Genomic DNA, 17,359 nt, shown 5'->3' on the forward strand with positions numbered 1-17,359 from the left:
CTGGACATTCAAGAAAAGAATTAATTTGACTAAATAAGGCTAATATTAGAACGCCCTTCTAAACATAAATGTTGACCACAATGTCAGTTTCTTGCTGTCAAAGTTTTCCTTGGCTACACCCAGTTGAGCCTTTTATCCAGGATCATCTGATCCTGCCTGTCAGAGTAATTTGCAGCATAAAGTGAGCTGAGGAATTTCATAGGCACACAAGAAGTTGCAGGACACTTCCGTATTTATGGCACTGACAGCCCTTTGGTAAGTTTAAAGATTCAGTCATTGAATGAGATGAAAGGATGAATGTGTGAAGGATAGGTGGATGGGTGTCTGAATGTGTGGAATTGTAGGTGGAAAGGTAGGTGAGTGGATATATATGTGAGTGGACAGATGGATGAATGGGTGAATGGAAAGTGAACAACTGGTTGAGTGGGTATATGTGTCAGTGGACAGTTAGGTGAATGAGTGAAACGAAGGCTCAACACATGGCTGAGTGGGTGAATGGGTAAGTGTATGATGGAGTGAAAGGGTAGGTGGACAGATGGCGGGTGGGTGAAGGCAAAAGTACATAAGTGGGTGAGTGGGTAAAGGGGTAGAAAAAGGTGAAAGTAGGCAGATAGGTGAACGGTGAAGGGGTAGGTTCACAAGTAGATGAGTAGGTGAAGAAGAAAGTAGGTAGTTGGGTGAATGGGTGAAGGGGAGGGGGTTAAGTAGGTGACTGGATAAAGGATAAATGAGTAGACAAAATCTTGGCATATGTTACATAATGTGTGGAAATGTGACCTTATGTATTTTGACAGGAGGAATAGAGGAGCTGAATTTTAGTCAAATGGAGAAAGGCTGCAGAAAGCTTCACCCCTTCTCCATCCTCCCATGATACCGATATGTCCCTCGGTTCTCGCTTTACACCCAACCAGCCTCCATGTTCAAAAGATCATAAGCCACCAGGTTCCACCACCTCCAGTGATATGCCATCATGAGGCACATATTCCCTTCTCCTTCTTTGTCAGTATTTCTCAGGCAGCATTCCCTCTAACAAATCCTATCCACTCCTCCTCTACTTCCCATCTCCCACACCTCCATGGCATTTTTCTATACAATCACAGAAGGTGCACAATGTGCTCGCTTCTTCCAGGTGAACAATGGCTTACCTGCACTTCATTCAATTTTGTCTACTATATTCACTGCTCACAATGTGATCTTGTCTATCATGGATAGATGAAATGGCTGTTTTTTGGAACACCCACATTCTGTCCGTAAAAATAATCCCAAGCTTCCTACTGCAAGCCACTTCAACACACCAGCATGTTCCCATATGAATATTTGGTGCGGCACGGTGGCTCAGTGGTTTGCACTGCTGCCTCACAGTGTCAGGGACCTGGGTTCAATTCTACCTTGGGTGACTGTCTGTGTGGAGTTTGCACATTCTCCCTGTGAGTGCATGGTTTTCCTCCAGATGCTCTGGCTTTCTCCCACAGTCCAAAAATATGCAGGATAGGTGGACTGACTTTGCTAAATTGTCCAGGGATATGCAAGCTAAGTGGGTTAGCCATGGGAAATGCAGGGTTAAAGGGTGGGTCTGGGTGGGATGCTCTTCAGAGGGGTCGGAATAGACTCGATGGGCCAAATATCCTGCTTCCACGGTGTAGGAAATCAATGTCTATTTCTGCCCGAGTCCTGCTGCAGTGCTCTAGCAAAGCTCAATGCAAGCTGAACGAACAACACCTAATTTTTCACTTGGGGAACTACAGCCTTCAGAAATCAGCATCGAGTCTAATAAATTTAGACTTCCTTCATATCTTTTATCTACCCTCACCCCAAATTTTGTCCTTTCAGCTCAGCAAACCCATTTTCAACTACTCACAGCCCCCATTATCACCTATCTCACTTCTTTTCTATCCTGGTTTACTACTGACAATGCTTTTGTCTACCTACTTTTTTTCGCTATCTGAGCTCTATCTTCACATATCCGCTCACTCCTTTCCATCACCCCTCTTATGCCCCTAACATCAGCATAAACATCACTTTTTTCCAGCAATTGTGAAGTCCAAAGAAAGGCCACTGGATTCAAAATCTTAAGTCTGCTTTCTCTCTGCAGATGAATCCAGACCTGTTGAGTTTCTCCACCAATTTTTATATTTTTTGGTTTAGATCTCCAGCATCCTGTTCCTTGTTCTATTACAGAAGAAAATGATTTGGAAATCCTTGTCCATAAATCAAAAAAGCTAGCATGCAGGTTCAGTGGGTAATAGGGAAGATAAATGGAACTTTGGCCTTTGTTTCAAACAGAATGAACTATAAAAGTAGGGAAGTTTTGTTAAAAATATACAAAGCATAAATCAGATCACAGTTGGAAAACTGTAAAGAGTTATGGCCTCTACATATACTAGCATTTGAGGCAGTCCAAGAAGGGTTCACAAGGTCGATACCAGATGTGGAGGGTCTGTTTTATGAGAGGTTGAGTAAATGGGCCTGTACTCATCATTCAGCTTATTGAAACATACAAGACTCTTAGAGGACTTGATAGGCTAGATGTGGAAAGGCCGTTTCCACATGTGGGAGAGGGCATAATCTCAGAATAAGGGGTCTGATATCTACAACAGAGATGAGGAGGAATTTCTTCTCTTAGAGTGTTGTGAAACTGTGGAAATTTTTACCATTGAGGGCTGCTGAGGCTGGGTCATTAAAAATCTATTTATCTCAGGCTTGAATTTAATAAATCAATAAGAGAATCGAGAGTTATAGGGAAAAGGCAGAAAAGTGGAGTTGAAGATTATCAGATCATCCATGATCTCACTAAATGGTAGAGTTGATTCAGTGAGCCAACTAGCCCACTTCTGTTCCTATGTTCTATAGTTCTGTCACCTGGATAAATGGTAAAGATTATGATTCAGTCTTTGGCCATCCACGGTGATGCTTAGTTCTCTGTTAGTGCCTTAGTGCTATAGCACAAAAAAATGTCCTGGTCAAAAACACCCACCTCAACTATTCAAAGCCCATGTCCAGCACTTAGCCCATAGCCTTGTATGCCTTAGTATTATAAGTACACAAATTAAATACTTCTCAATGTTACGAGTATTTCTGCCTCTACCACCCTTTCAGGCATTGAGTTCCAGATTCCCATCTGCTGGATGAAAATACTTTTCCTTATGTCTCCTCTAACGTCTTGCACCTTACCTTAAATCTATGGCCCCTGATTATTCATCCCTCCATCAAAGTTCCTTCCTGTCTAAGCCCCTCAATTTTGTACATAGAGGTCTACAGTATGGAAACAGGCCCTTAGGTTCAACTTGGAGAAAGTGAGGGCTGCAAATGCTGGAGATCAGAGTTGAGAGTGTGGTGCTGGAAAAGCATAGCAGGTCAGGCAGCATCCGAGGAGCAGGAGAATCAACGTTTCTGGCCTCATTCCTGATGAAGGGCTTATGCCCAAAATGTCAATTCTCCTGCTCTTTGGACGCTGCCTGACCTGCTGTGCTTTTCCAGCACCACACTCTCGACACTTAGGCTCAACTTGCCCATGCCACCCAGTTTTCAAATTAAACTAGTCCCATTTGCCTTCATTCTTATCATGTCCATGTGCCTGTCTAAATGTTTCTTAAATTACGAATTTATACTTGCTTCTACTACTATCTTTGGAATCCCGCTCCAGACAGTCACCATCCTCTGTGTGAAAAAAAATGTCCCTCTAGACCTTTTTGAGATGACCTTTCTCACCTTAGCCTATACCCTCTAGTTTTAAACTCTCCACAATGGCAAAAAGCAGTTGGCTATCCACAATCATCAATGAAGTTAAAAATCACACAACACCAGGTTATAGTCCAACAGGTTTATTTGGAAGCACCAGCTTTTGGAGTGCTGCTTCTTCCTCAGGTCGTTGTCAACCACCTGATGAAACAGCAACACTCTGAAAGCCAGCGCTTCCAAATAAACATATTGGACGATAACCTGGTGTTGTGTGATTTTTAATTTTGTGCACCCCAGTCCAACACCAGCACCTCCAAATCATCACATTATCTATTTCTCTTATGATTTTATACACCTCTATGAGGTACCCTCTCAATCACTTATGCTCTGGGGAAAAATGTCCCAAGTCTATTCAACCTCACCTTATAATTCAAACCTTCCTGTCCAGGTAGTATCCTAGGGAATCTTTTCTGTCTTCTTTCTAGTTAAATAATATCCTTTCTATAGTTGGGCGACCAGAATTGCAGGCAGTCCTCCAAATTTGGGCTCACTATCATCTTATACAGATGTACCAAGACATCCCAAATCCTATTCTCAGTGCTCTGACTGACTAAAGCAAGCATGCCAAAAAACTTCGTCACCACTCTGTCTACCTATCGCTCCACTTTCAAGGAGCTATGAAGCTGTGTGTGAGTATGTAAGAGTATGTAAGAGTGACACACACACACACACACCTGACACTCTCACCCACGCACACACCCTTTCACATACTTATACTCCGTCGCACTATGCACACACTTTTCCAAGCATGCACACACGCAAATGCAAACACACACTCACATGTACTCATACTCACACATGCACACACTCACTCTCTCTCTCATGCACTCACACACACATGTTAAGTCTATGGGGTGAATTTACATTTGTAGAATTATATTTGCAGTTACATTCCAATTTGCTCAAAAAGTGCACAATCTGCAGGCAGTCAATCTATGTAATATTTTATAAATTCCTACTTTGGATGTAGTACCAGTCTGACTCAAGATTGGGGTACAGACAGATTCTGACTTCATGCCTTTAATGCAATGTCTAAGCTGAAATGTCACCTTTTTGTTAAAAAACCTTAAGTTATCTCAAGAATGTGACTCGAAAGAAGTTCTGGGATTTATATATTAATGAACAAAATCTGCAACCCATTCTAAAAGATGAAAGGACTTAACAGCAATCTAGACTTGTTCAATATATTATTTCAGTTGCATGACACTGTAACCTCTTGCTATAAATTCTGTGTCACATGATCCTCTTCCAAAGCTACCTGATGAAGGAGCAGTGCTCTGAAAGCTAATGTTTTCTAATAAACCTCTTGGACTATAACTTGGTGTTGTGTGATTTTTTAAAAATATATTTTTAATGAAAAAAAGATTTTGGATGTTACAACAAATACAAAATGAAACAATACAAAGAAACCCACTAATTACATAAATAAATAAGTAATAACTAACAATTAACTAAAAAAGCATGACAGTAATAATTATACAGCTTAATGAAACTAAGTAATAGCCCTTGACCATTGACAGCATAAATTAATACATATTCATGCCTTCATAGTTCCTCCTCTCTGGATACCAGATTCATTAAACAGATTCATCATACGGCCCTTATTAGTATGGCAGACAAATCTGTATCCAGATACTCCAAAAAGTGCTCCCATGTCTTATAAAGATTCTCACTTTTATGGTGCACCATATTTGTAAGAAAGTCCAAAGGGATGTGTTCCATGACTAGCTTACACCAGCTCAACAGTCCCGGAAGGTTTTCAGATATCCAGCCTAACAGAACAGCTAGTAAGGAGGTATCTTGCCTGAGATGCTTTGATGTCCAACTATAGTGAGTGAGGGTCCCCCCGGACTCAGTCATTCATGTAAGATAGCAATGAGCTGAACTGATAGTTTTTGATATCTGGGAGGTCCACTCCTCCCAGTCTGTGGGGTAGCTGCAGTTTAGTAAGTTTAATAAGGGGTCACTTGCAATATCAGAAAAAGGAACTGAACCAGCCATTCAGTCTTCTAAATGTTTGCTTAGTAAAAAGCAGAGGAAGCATTTGCATAGGATACAGCAGACGGGGGAGAATGTTCATTTTAATGAGGGCTATCCGACTGAACGAAGAGATCAGAAGCACCTCCCATCTTTGAAGGTTTTGTTTGATTCTATCGAATAAATGGGCAAAATTGGTTTCAAATAGCCAATCAAAGACGAAAGTAATGAATACACCTAAGTGGAGAAAGCCTGTGACCATCTAAAGGGTAATTGAGATTCATCCTCAGGACCAGACATTTTCAGGACACCACTCATGGGCACAGCCTCTGATTTTGCAAAGTTGATCTTGTTACCCGAAAAGCCGCCAAACTAATTAATGCAATGTATCAGACGAGGCACCAAAACTGTTGGGTTTGATGAAAAGACAAGAATGTCATCTTCATACAATGCGATCTGAGGTACTTTTGTCTCCACTCCTGGCCAGCGGCTCAATCACCAATGTAAAAAGCAATGATGATAAGGGACAGCCATGTTGACTGCCCCTAAGAAAATTGAAATTGCTTGACTGCACACCATTGGTGAGGTCCACGGCAAGAGGGTCACTATACAAAACATTTACTCAACCGATAAAGGCCTCACCCGAGCCAAACTGCTTTAAAGTATAAAAAAGGTATGGCCACTCGACCTGGTCAAATGCCTTCTCTGTGTCTAAAGAGATCACTAATCCCTGTACTGATCATTGCTGACATACTTGGATCATATTAAGTAACCTCCTGACATTGTTCGGCGATTTGCGACCTTTTTGTGAAACCCGTCTGATCTTCCTTAATGATGGAGGGCAGCACAGTTTCTAGTCCTAGTGCAACAGTCTTAGATAGGATTTTGAAATCGACATTCAGGAGTGAGATGGGCCTATAGGCAGCACAGTCCTCTGGGGCCTTTCCTTTGTTAAGGACAAGAGAGAGGCCTCTCTTAAAGATGATGGGAGGAGGCCACGACTATGTTAAACATACGAAGCATCGGTCCTGATAGTATACTTACAAATTCCTTATAAAACTCACTGGGAGGTCAGTCAGGACCAGGCACCTTTCCATTATGAAACAACCTCACAGCATCCTGCATCTCTTGCACTGACAGTGGGGCATTGAGTAGAGACTCCGATTCAGGGGTTGCTCCCGGGAAGTCCAAATTCTTAAAAGAAAATTCCATCCTAACCACGCATCCTCACAACTTTCAAACTGGTATAGTTCAGAGTAAAATTTCTGAAATGCCACGTTAATCCTTTTAGAATCATGGGTTAAATGTCCAGTTTCTTCCTTGATTGAGATAATGATTCGGAAGTACTTGCCCGGCTTATCTCCATGCTCAAAGCCTTTGGATTGCAAATGTAAGCTCCCTCTTAGCTGTCTCAGTGAGCATGGAGTTCAGTGTAGACCGAAGCGCTGTGATCCTCTGCAGTTTAGCTAACGAAGGCCTAAGTATGCCTTTTCAGCTGCCATCAGACTTATCTTGAGCAAGCATTGCTGCTCATCCTTCTGCAGTTTGTTACTGGCAGAATATGAAATAACTAACCCCCTAGCCTAGACTTTAGCGGTTTCCCATAGAATGGATGGATTACTGACCAAGCCTGAAGTAATAACTAACAAAACCCTGAACTCAGTAAACTTGCTATCCTTAAAGGTGAAGGAATCATTCGCCAATGCCTCAAACCTATTACAGTAGGCTTCCATAACTCTCTGTTTGTCTTTATAATGATGGAACCGTACCAGGACACAGAGAGAGCACTCGTGGCCTTCATGGTGTAACCCAGTGGGCTCTCTTAATCTTTATCCTACCCTTTACAGCCTCCAAACTAAGGAATTTCAGGAACCACTTCTCAAAGAATTCCACTGGTTGCTCACCTTCAGTCCCCTCCGGCATGTCAACAACACAAAGGTTCTTCCTTCTGCCCCTGTTCTCAAAACCATCCACCAGATCCAGTAAACCATGGACCTGTGTTTCCAAAGATTCAATCTGACTCTTGAACAAATCAGCCTCTGCCTCCACTTCTGTGGCCTTGTGCTTGAGCTCATCAGTCCTTTTCCCCAGGTCTTGCAGCAGAGCAGAGACCGGGGCCAGCTTTTCTCGATTTTTTTCTTCAATCTGCTTCCCCAGGACCCACGAGATTTGGTGAGCTCCTCAACCAAGGCCTGGTGAGTAAACAAGCCCGCTGCATTAGTGGGTTGAGCTGTGGCCCTGGGCAATCATCCTCCTTTCTTTGGCATTCTCCCGCAGCAAAATAAAAGCTAAGTAAAATGTTCAGGCTCTATAGCTCTTTTACTGTTTTTTTCACTCACAGTAACATGGGTGGGACGGGTTCTATTTCTGTCCAAGTTGTGGCGCAGAATCCAGCAAATGAGATCCTCCCAGGTCGACACCATCTTGGATCCCCATTGTGTGATTTTTAACTTTGTCCACCTCAGTCCCACACTGGCATTATGGAAATAGAACGCGCTGGAGTCTATTTCACTGGTGTGCGGTTGCACACACCAGGGTCATAGAGATATACAGCACAGCAATAGATCCTTTGATATCCTAAATTAATGTAGTTCCATTTGCCAGCATTTCGTCCATAATCCTCTAAACCCTTCCTATTCATATATCCATCCTGATGCCTTTTAAATGTTATAATTGTACCAGCTTCCATCACTTCCTCTGGCAGCTCATTCCATATGCGCAGCATCCTTTGCTTGAAAAAGTTGCTCCTTAGGTCTCTTTTAAATCTTTTCCCTTCAGCTTTAACCTATGCCAGCTATTTTTGGACTCCCCTGCTCACGGGGAAAAATGTTGACTTTCACAATATCCATGCCACTCATGATTTTATAGACTTCTACTCAGCCTCCGATGCTCCAGGAAATAGCCCCAACCTATTGAGCCTCTCCCAATAGCTCAAACCCTCCATGATTTGCAATCTCCTTGGAAATCTTTTCTGAACCCTTTCAAGTTAGATGACATTTCTTTCCCACATCACGGAGACCAGAACTGAATGTCTGTATTTCAAAAGTGGCTTAACCGATGTCCTGTACAGCCTCAACATGACCTCTCAACTCGTATACTCAATGTACTGACCAATAAAGGCAAGCGTATCTTGCCATCTTGCCAAATCAACAGCACATTGAGAGACTAAGCATTCAAACATATGAAACAGCATGAAGCTGTTGCATGTGGAAAATAACTGGCCTTAAATCGTGCCAAAAAATGTTAGGGTTTGTCTTTGAATATGTGAGCAAGTTCTTAACGGCAAAGAATTATGATTACTCCCAAATAATTTTTGCTTGCAGCTTTGAAATATTGCTGGGGACTTGAAAGGCTATGCATTTTTAAAAAATATTTTTGCTTTGTTTCATAATCCATTCTTTCCAATTTGCTTTCTGTACATGAATATAATAATCTAATTTCCACTTTCTGATTCAGAATCTACACTACTCATTAACAAATGTTTAAGGAGATAGGCAGTGGTTTACCGTGTTCATACAAATTCCAGATACTTCACAGTGGCTGATGAATGGTAAAATGACTTTCTAATTACATCTAATTCCAGGGTATAGACAGACTTGGCAGATGGCCTGATCAGTAGCAAATGGAATTCAATCCAGATAAATGTGAGATGCACTTGGGCAGGATAAACAAAGCAAGAGAATGCATGATGAAAAGTAGAATCCTGAGAAACATTGAGACTCGGAATGACCTTGGTGTGCATATAGGTCCCTTAAGGTACCAGGACATTTGGACAAAGTGGTTAAGACTGTATACAGTATACTTGCCTTTAATATTGAGGTTTAAGAATGGGAAGGTTATGCTGGAACTGTATAAAATGCTGGTAATACCACAGCTAGAGTATAGTGTACAGTTTGGAGTCCACATTTTAGAAAGGATATAATAGCACTGGAGGAATGCAGAGGAGATTTACCAGGATGTTGCCTGGCTGGATAGTTGCAGTTATGAAGAGAGATTGCACAGATGGGGTTGTCTGCCTTAGAGCAGAGGAGATTAAGACAGAACATGACAGAGATGCATAAAATTATGAAGGGCATCGACCAGTAAACAGGAAGAAGCTTTTTATTTCAATGACCAGGTGGCACAGATTTAAGATAGTGGGCAAGGGGTTTCGAGGAGATCTGAGCAAAAATATTTTCCACTCAGGTTGTTGGGAATCTGGAACTTATTACCTGAAAGGATAGTCGAGGCAGAAACCTTCATAGCACTTTGGTGCATTGAGATATACACTTGCAATGCCAAGGCAGATAAACCAGTGAGCCAAATGCTGGAAAGTGGTATTAGAATAGTTATGCTGCTGCTTTTGACCAGCACAGACGTGATGAGTTGAAAGATCTTTTTTCTGTATTGTACGTCTCTGTGACTCAATGATTTCAAGCCAGATAGAAAGTCTGTACGCAAATATAAGAATACTGAATGTGCAGCACCATTCATCCATTGTTCACTGTACAATCAGGCCTATTTCATTGATAAGAAATAATCCTACCCCACGACTGGGAAACACCAATGACACATTTTAGACTTCCAATTAATTTTCTAAACATATTTTCTACTTTTCACCCATAAAAACAATGGTGTAGATTGACACTAAGTAATTAACAAATGAAAAGCACAGATGTGCCCTCCGTCATTTCCAACACAGACAACCATTAGTGAACAAATACCAGAAGAGAGAAATATGAGGAAACTAATGGTTCCATGAGTAAAGTACTCAAAGCGAGAATTGAGTTGCTAGAGTGCTTATCTCACACACTGTATATTTTGAAGGCCAATATTACAAAATGCTCAGAATACTTAAATACAGTAATGAGAAACTTACCATGTGTTTAATTGCATTAAGCAGTAATCTTCTCCCAGATAATTTGTCAAAATCAGCAACAATCCAGATGGTCACTGCATAAATGATATCCTCATCTGAAAATAAAAAAGACTCCTGTGACTACTGAAATGGTCAGTGGTGATATTCTGGGTATAGGCGGAAGTGGGTACTGCAGATGCTAGAGATCAGAGTCAAGATTAGAGTGGTGCTGGAAAAGCACAGGTCAGGCAACATCCGAGGAACAGGAAAAATCGACATTTCAGGCAAAAGCCTGATGAAGGGCTTTTGTGTGCTTTCCCAGCACCACTCTAATCTTGAGTCTTATTCTGGGTATACATTATACATAATTATTGCATAACAACTAAACACTTACATGCTCAGTGGAGCTATTCTGGGAACATATTATACACACTATTCCATAACACGTAAAGACTTACAGGTCTTTATACACACCAGATTATCTAAACTAAATCTAAGCCTGTTATATTCCCAGTTTTTAGACTGAATACTGCGTGCAATTCTGGTCTCCTTCCTATCAGAAAGATGTTGTGAAACTTGAAAGGGTTCAGAAAAGATTTACAAGGATGTTACCAGGGTTGGAGGGTTTGAGCTATAGGGAGAGGGTGAACAGGTTAGGGCTGTTTTCCCTGCAGCGTTGGAGTCTGAGGGGTGACCTTATAGAGGTTTACAAAATTATGAAGGGCATGGATAGGGTAAATAGGCAGAGTCTTTTCCCTGGGGTCGGAGAGTCCAGAACTAGAGGGCATAGGTTTAGGGTGAGAGGGGAAAGATATAAAAGAGACCTACGGGGCAACTTTTTTACACAAAGGGTGGCACATGTATGGAATGAGCTGCCAGAGGAAGTGGTGGAGGCTGGTAAAATTGCAACATTTAAGAGGCATTTGGATGGGTATATGAATAGGAAGGGTTTGGAGGGATATGGGCTGGGTGCTGGCAGGTGGGACTAGATTGGGTTATTTGGTCGGCGTGGAGGGGTTGGACCAAGGGTCTGTTTCCATGCTGTACATCTCTATGACTCTAAATCTGGTCAGAAACAGAGGACCAGATTTTGCCATCCTGACATAAGTACAGAGTGAAAAGAAGTGGGCCAAGTGAATTCTCAGAAGTGGGCCAAGTTGCATCCAGTTTCACTGTGTACTATTTTTGAGGGTGTGGGAGAAAGGAATGCATAAAGGAATCCTGACGGCAGTGACTGAATTGCAAGGAGTAGTGATTACAGACCTTCATCCACACAACACTCACAGCTTCAGAGAGAGGCTAGGCACAACACCATTTCAGAGGGCCTTTGCAAATGGGGGATGCCTGTTCTAGCAGCAGAACATTTTGACAGCGTTGTTAACTTCATGTTTCCCTATGATGTAATGCTGTAATAAACACATAACTTATCATACAGTGATTAATAATAGGACTTTCTTTAGAGGAGGTCATTAATTTAATGATCATTAAATTAATCAGCATTGACAGAGCGAGGTAGATTGTTTATATTAACCCAGAGCCAACTATACACCTGTAGTGGGGAGTTATTAAGGAAAGCTACGCCCTCAACATTATCATGACCTAAATGAAAGAGACTGCAGAAATGCATCGTGTTTATGATAACCGTGACCATGGATCTTGGATTGATTGAAGGTAAAAAGTGTGGCACTGGAAAAATACAGCAGGTCAGTCAGCATCCGAGGAGCAGGAGAGTTGACATTTTGGGCATAAGTCCTATAACAGCAATGTTGGTCTTACCAAATAATAGAGAGAGACAACTGTATGGTTTAACCTCAGCGTTACCACGCCTCAGGAAGAGACAATCCTTCACAATAATATCTATCCCATGTGGGAATTGAACCTATTCTATTGGCATCACTCCGCGTTTCAAAATAACTGTCCAGACAACTGAGCTAACCACTCCCCTTCCTGTTGTCAAAGTTTGTTTGAGTATCTGATCCATGATAAGTGGTTAAACTCAACCAAAGGAAGATGGAATTGTGAGAGACTCTGGGATTGTTGGTGGACTTATCTATGTGTTATGGATGCTGTAAAAGATTTGAGAGACTTTCCATGCTGTATCTACAATTTAAATTGGAGCACATAGTTTCCACTTGACTGTTAATTTATTTTTTGTTATTTGTGGTTGATTAATGCAGTAAAATCAGAGATATAAGCGTATTGTGGCTCTGTTACTGGACTAGTAATCCAGAAAACCAGTTTAAAAATCTGTGGGCATTGGTTCAAATCACACCATGGAAACTGGGTGAATTTTAAAAATTCAATTAATCAGTTAAAAAAGAAGTCTTAGAAGGAAATCCATCCACATTACTTGTGACTCCCAATGCACAGTAAAACTGTGAACTTCCCTCCAAAATGGCCAAGTAAGCTGCTCTATTCAAGGGCAATGAGGAATGGGCAATAAATGCTGGACCAGCCAGTGACATCCACATTATGTGGACTAATAAATAGTTAACAAATTAAAGGCACATGTGTCATTTCTAACACATAGACAACCATTGGTGAAGAAACACCACAAGAGAGGAATGTCAAGAAACTTCTGTTGCCATGAGTAAAGCACTCAAAGAATAAAAATAAATTAAAGATTGAAATCTTGTTCATTGTTTTGTCATTGAAGTAACTTGGGAAGGTCACTTAGTTCACATTCCTCCCATGTCTACATCGGTTTCCAGCCAGGTGGTCTGGTTCCTCCCATAGTCCAAAGATGTACAATGGTGGTCTAAGGCAGTGGAAGACCATCTCCGAGATTGTTTGGAATCGGTGGACTGGACCGTGTTCAAGTGTAAAACCTAGACGGGTATGCCACCACCAACATGGATTTCTTCAGCAAATGCGTGGAGGACTGTATACCAAAGAAGTCAATCTGTGTGTTCTCCAACCAGAAACCTCAGATGAATCAGGAAATCCACTCCAGACTGAAGACCAGGTATGCAGCATTTTAGTTAGATGATCCAGACCTATACAGAAAATCCATAAATGGCCTCCACAAAGCCACCAGGGATTCCAAGATGCAGTACTGGAGCAAGTCAGAGGCCCAAACCAAACATACATATTCCCAGTGCCTGTGGAAAGGCCTAAACAGCATTACAGGATACAAAATGAAATACAGCAAGATAGCGGACAAGGTCACATCCCTCCCTCCCTGATGCACTCAATGCTTTTCATGTTCGGTTTAAGCACAATGCCAGTGGCGTGGTGTCACCTGCCTGACAGCCCCGGTTGCACCTGTGTCCACTGTCGTCACAGTCAGTCTTCCTGGGAATCAACCCAAGGAAAACGATGGGCCTGGTCAGGCACTTAGACCTTGGGTGGACCAACTGGCATAGGTTTCACTGACATCTTCAACCTCTCCCTCCTACAAGCTAAAGTCCTCACCTGCTTTAAGAAAACCACCATCATCCTAGTATTTAAGAAAGCACATTCAATGTGCCTTAATGACTACTGCCCAGTGGCTTTGACCTCCATAATCATGAAATTCTTCGAGAGGCTGGTCATGGCCCGTATCAACTCTGGACTCCAAGCCTACCTCAACCCTCTACAATTTGCCTACCGACATAGCAGGTCTATAGCGACACCATTGCCTGATGAAGGGCTTTTGCCAGAAACATCAATTTTCCTGCTTCTTGGATGCTGCCTGACTTGCTGTGCTTTTCCAGCATCATTCTAATCTTGACACCACTTCCCTAGCCTGCCTTCATCCCTGGAACATCTGATAACAAGGATACCTGCATCAGACTACTGCTTGTTGATGACAGCTCTGTCTTCAACATCATCAGCCCTTCCAGACTGATCGCAAAACTCCATCCTCATGAATTGGATCCTCAGCTTTCTGACCCACAGACTTCAAGCAGTAAAGATAGACAACTGCAATGCCTCCACAATATCAGTCAGCACTGGAGCCCCCAGTGACGTGTTCTCAGCTCTCTAATGAACTCCCTGTACACATCTACAGGTTTGCTGATGACACCACTGTGGGAGGATAGATATTAACCAATGATGAGTCAGAAAACGGAAAGGAGATAGAGACCTTGATGAAGTGGTGCAAAGAGGAAACCCTCTCTCTAAATGTCGGCAAAACTAAAGAAATAATCATTGATTGGCGGCACGGTGGCTCAGTGATTAGCACTGCTGCCTCACAGCACCTGCGTCCCAGGTTCGATTCTAGCTTCCGGCAACTGTCTGTATGGAGTTTGCACATTCTCCCCGTGTCTGCATGGATTTCCTCTGGGTGCTCCGGTTTCCTCCCACAACACAAAGATGTGCAGGTCAGGTGAATTGGCCATGTTAAATTGCCTATAGTGTTAGGTGCTTTACTCTGAGTGTGTTACTCTTTGGAGGGTCAGTGTGGAATGGTTGGGCCGAAGGACCTGTTTCCACACTGTAGGGAATCTAATCTAATCTGATCCAATCTAAACACTCCCCCATCTACATCAACGGATCTAAGATTGAGAGGGTGGATAGCATGAAGCTCCTAGGAATGACAGTACCAACAACCTGTCCTGGACTTTTCACTTAAGATGTGACAGTCAACAAATGACAACAATGTCTCTTCTTACTCAGATGACTCAGAAAATTTGGCAACTTTTACAGATGCATTAATGAAAGCTTACTGTATAGGTGCATAAAAGACAATGGAGCAACTGGTCTGTCCAGGACCATAAGAAAGTACAGAAGGTTGGGTGCAATAGCCCAGACCATCACAGAAGTCAACCTTCCACCCTATGGACTTCATTTACTGGCCCATTGCCACAGAAAGGCTGCCAACATCATCAAAGACCCATCACACCCCGGCAATGCTCTCTTACAACTTCTTCCATCCGGCATAAGACACAGAAGCTGAAAGACATGCACCAACAGATTCAAGAACAGCTTTCAGTGAGAGTGAGAGCCAGTTAGCTGGAGCAATAACTGAGGTTCCAGCAATGATCCTTATGACTCTCCAGTAGTTACACTTTGCCAACCGAAAAGTTAGTATTTTATCGTGACTCTGCTTTCTATTTGTTAATCAATTCTCAATCCATGCTGACTTGTCACTCCCAGACCACACACTCTTATTTCTGCTGTAAATTTTCAAGTGGACTTTCAAATGCCTTTTGTAATCTATAGATCAGAGATTGATACGAGCCCTTTCAGACAGAATTTAAAATTATTGGTACCTTTTCTAGTGAGGTATTTCATCTGATCAGCAATGACTGCGCTTTTGTCTCGGACATCAAGGAAGGAATATGTAGTAAAGTCATTCCAGTCACTCAAAGCTAAAATGCAAGGCAAGTATTTTATATGAAATATGACTTCAGATTTAACATGAAGCAAATTCATTCATAGTCAAACTTTTAAAATAGGAAAACAACCAATTAATTTACCTGCCTTAGATGTAAGATCAAGATACTTCCTTTCAGCACTCAGAATTACAGGATTGATTCGGTGGACAACATTAGGCTGATCCATTAGGAAATCGACCACATCTATGTGTTCATTTAACTGACCCTGTAATCAGATTGGTAAGGAGGCTGGTATGATTCAGGACTCTGAATGGATGTGACAAAGTTATAACTCAGCAGTTGTTAAAATAGTAAAATCAAATTGGGAAAGCAATAGTGAAAGAGGATTTTACAGTTGGGAAACAGACAAGGGCTCCCGTAGCTGTTGTGATATGATATACTTCTACCTTTAAGGAAGGTGGCTTAAAAACTATTGCCAATCACTAAGGTTGATCACATCTGAGCTGACTCCACCTTCCTCCAAGAAATACTGACTGTCTTTCAAAAACAAATAGGAGAAAGTGAGGACTGCAGATGCTGGAGATCAGTTTTAGCTCAGGCAGCATCCAAGGATATGATTCCTGAAGAAGGGCTTATGCCCAAAACGTTGATTCTCCTGCTCCTTGGATGCTGCCTGACCTGCTGCGCTTTTCCAGCAACACATTTTTCAGTGTTTCAAAAACAAATGCCTACTTCTGCCTTAATAGTATTTAATGATCTTGTCTCCACTGCTCTCTGGAAGAGGGTTCCACAGACTTGCAACCTTTGAAAAGAAAAACACTCTCCTCATTTGCATCTTAAATGCAGATCTCTTACCTGTAAAATGTGTCCCCTCGTTCTCGTATCTCACAGAGGGAAACATTCATTTAGAATCCACCCTGACAAATCCTCTCAGGATATGACTTAATAAGAACACCACTCAGTCTTCTAAACTCCAATCAATACAGGCCTATCCTATCCAATCTTTCCTCCTAAGATGCCCTCATTGCAGGAATCAATCAAGTGAACTTTTTCTGAATATCTTCTAATGTAATTATGTTTTTCCTTAAATAAAAATATGAAACTGTACACAGTACCCTAGATGTGGTTGCACCAATATCCTGTACAACTATAGCTAAACTTCTCTTTTTTAATTCCATTCTGTTTACAATGAAAGACAACATAGTACCTGTACCCTAATCTTGTATGATTCAAGTATCAAGACACCCATATCCCTCACCATCTCAGAAAGCTGTTACATAGAACATAGAACATAGAACAATACAGCACAGAACAGGCCCTTCGGCCCACGATGTTGTGCCGAACTTCTATCCTAGATTAAGCACCCATCCATGTACCTATCCAAATGCCGCTTAAAGGTCGCCAATGAATCTGACTCTACCACTCCCACGGGCAGCGCATTCCATGCCCCCACCACTCTCTGGGTGAAGAACCCACCCCTGACATCTCCCCTATACCTTCCACCCTTCACCTTAAATTTATGTCCCCTTGTAACACTCTGTTGTAC

At 41.9% G+C, this 17,359-nt stretch overlaps 1 protein-coding gene across 2 annotated transcripts in view; it reads right to left on the bottom strand.

Moving 5' to 3' along the window:
* Positions 1–17,359, bottom strand: part of uggt2 (UDP-glucose glycoprotein glucosyltransferase 2) — a 381,083-nt gene that overhangs the window by 162,973 nt on the left and 200,751 nt on the right. For both annotated transcript variants that reach the window (XM_072577884.1, XM_072577883.1), the window contains exons 19-21: positions 15,955–16,078; positions 15,748–15,846; positions 10,574–10,668 (exon numbers count right to left, since the gene is read on the bottom strand). In XM_072577884.1, the coding sequence (XP_072433985.1) occupies positions 10,574–10,668; positions 15,748–15,846; positions 15,955–16,078 (318 nt within the window). The remainder of the gene's footprint in view (positions 1–10,573; positions 10,669–15,747; positions 15,847–15,954; positions 16,079–17,359) is intronic.

Source organism: Chiloscyllium punctatum, chromosome 9 (genome assembly GCF_047496795.1).
Source record: "Chiloscyllium punctatum isolate Juve2018m chromosome 9, sChiPun1.3, whole genome shotgun sequence".
Taxonomy (NCBI): domain Eukaryota; kingdom Metazoa; phylum Chordata; class Chondrichthyes; order Orectolobiformes; family Hemiscylliidae; genus Chiloscyllium; species Chiloscyllium punctatum.